Genomic DNA, 2269 nt, shown 5'->3' with positions numbered 1-2269 from the left:
CAAATTTTGGTAGACTATGACGCAAGCGTTGGTCATTGAATGAGCCGTCGTCACTGCTAGCACTATCAACCCTCACAAGAGGATGGAGCGCCTTGTTATAACGGATCCTTTTGCTCGAGCATTTACGACGTCCATCATACAAGAGAGTGTGCGAGAGTGACTCCTCGTCAGAGCTATAGCCTTGACTGTGAGTGGGGGAGAGACGAGAGTAAGATAAGTGAGGGGAGGCAAGAGGGGAGGGGTGGGTTGGATGGGAACGTGGGACAGTGGACAGGTCCATTATATCATCATCATCCTCTTCATCACTAAAGTCACTCCTACTAACGCTCTTTGCCAGGTTAGGGGAGCTATGGGCGGAGAGGAGGCGGCGAGACCATGGGCTTGGTAGTGGGGACTGTGACCTCATGCCATCAACGATGACCTCGTCTGATTCACCTTCCTCCTCACAGGCTATTAAGTGTCTCATTCTTGGAGGAGGTGGTGGTAGGTCCAGTGTTGATTGACTGTCGGTCTCTGATAGTCCGGTAGAGTCCTCGGCAACACTTTGAATGGGGAATAAAGGTTTCCTTGTGTTAGTGTTTGAGACTTGCTCTCCTCCTACACCAATTAAGTCTGGGGGGGAAGAAGGAAAGTTTAAAAGTAGCAACAATGTAAAAGACAGAGATACAGAAACTTAATATCATACACGTACAGGTACATGTACATGTAATTACAAAGTACAGGTAGTCAGGTACATGCAGATGCACATGTACATTATTGGTTTAAATGCTCAAATAAAATTGTACATGTGTAACTACTTTGTACTTTGTACATGTACATGTGTATTTAGTACATGCGTAACATTATTTATAAAACTAAGAATTCATGTTTACAAACAAATACATACATGTATGTTGTGTAGAAATTTTAAGCTGATTCCAATCAAAATTGGATTTTTTTACAAATGTGAAAAGTTGCTCCAAAAGCCTTGTAGGAAAGCCCATTGTACAGATGCAAGCTTAATTTATCATTATTATTACTATGTACATGTACATGTTCTACATTGTATCTTACAAGCACAAGTACAATAGAGCTGTTGCACGGAAGTAATCAACGGGAGGGTGTGGCTAAAATTGAGCTAAATTGTCCGCCATGTTGGGTGGCAAGAAGGCCAAGAATGAATGGGGGAACGGAGAAAAAAAATTAAATAAATTCTGCAGTTGACATTCCAGGCTAATGCAAGATAGGAGATGAAGATATTGAGTAAAGAAGTCTCTATAATATTCTGCAGCGAAGTATGATATCTCTTTGATGAAAAATCGCAGTTTGTTTCCATTCCTCCATTCATTGCGTGTACATTCTTGCCACTCAAGATGGCCGACAGGAAGCTCCACCTACCCCGTTGATTACATCCGTGCAACAGCTCTATGTATATGTATACATGTATGTACACATTTATTCATTACATGTTATTAAGTGGAGGTTGTGCAGGGACTGATATTTTCTGTGAAGTATTAGCAGTCTCTCCTCCTCCTCCTTCCCCTCCCAGCACACTAGCATTGATCTGACAGGGAGCCACAACATGAAATGAATACTTTGAATACATGAATAAATACCTTGAAAATAGAACTGTTCCTTCTGTCTTAACTTTGTTAATGCTACTGGTAGTGTCTCCAGTATCTGTTCCTTTTGGTGAACTGGTACCAATCACCCAAACACCTCTAACACTCATCCTCCTCAGCTCAGCTAGTCACACGTGTTGGCCACACCCAACATTCAAAATGGCTTCCAGTAGAGGAGTACTAGTCCTGTCTTTTCGAGTTATTGGGAGGTATTATTCATCTCAGACTTATCGATTGATTGGGAAACCAGATGAAAAATCTAACCTAATCCTCGTGAAAATGAGACCACCTAGCAATCATGCTGTAATTTCTGTCATTTTGATATATATGTAATATGTATATACTTATGTATAATGCTGTATGTATTTTTTCAGAAGATTTTGCACACATCTGTAGCATGTAGATTATGTTATTTTCATAGGAATCGAAGTTACAAATGTTAGAGCAACAAATTTATGATTTTAATCATACTTTTTGGAAGGAACACAATATTGAATTCCAACAGGTTTGATGATTAGATTTTATTACCTAATAGTGAAAATAGTAATAGGCAAAATCTGAGTACATTAATAAATTGTTATCAACGATAAATCTTACCAGAAATGAATTAACATCAAATCATTTAATGGAATTTCATAGATCGTTTCTTAATGGCAAGTATCAGACTC

The 2269-nt window shown here is 39.4% G+C and overlaps 1 protein-coding gene across 1 annotated transcript in view; it reads right to left on the bottom strand.

Moving 5' to 3' along the window:
- Positions 1-72: 72 nt before the first annotated feature.
- Positions 73-2269, bottom strand: part of LOC109588398 (uncharacterized) — a 9779-nt gene continuing 7582 nt past the window's right edge. Inside the window, exons 5-6 of the mRNA XM_020004570.1 lie at positions 259-612; positions 73-185 (exon numbers count right to left, since the gene is read on the bottom strand). Coding sequence (XP_019860129.1) covers positions 73-185; positions 259-612 — 467 coding nt within the window. The remainder of the gene's footprint in view (positions 186-258; positions 613-2269) is intronic.

The sequence above is a fragment of the Amphimedon queenslandica genome, unplaced genomic scaffold (assembly GCF_000090795.2).
Source record: "Amphimedon queenslandica unplaced genomic scaffold, v1.1 AMPQUscaffold_12119, whole genome shotgun sequence".
NCBI lineage: Eukaryota > Metazoa > Porifera > Demospongiae > Haplosclerida > Niphatidae > Amphimedon > Amphimedon queenslandica.
This window is presented reverse-complemented; position numbering and strand designations above follow the sequence as displayed.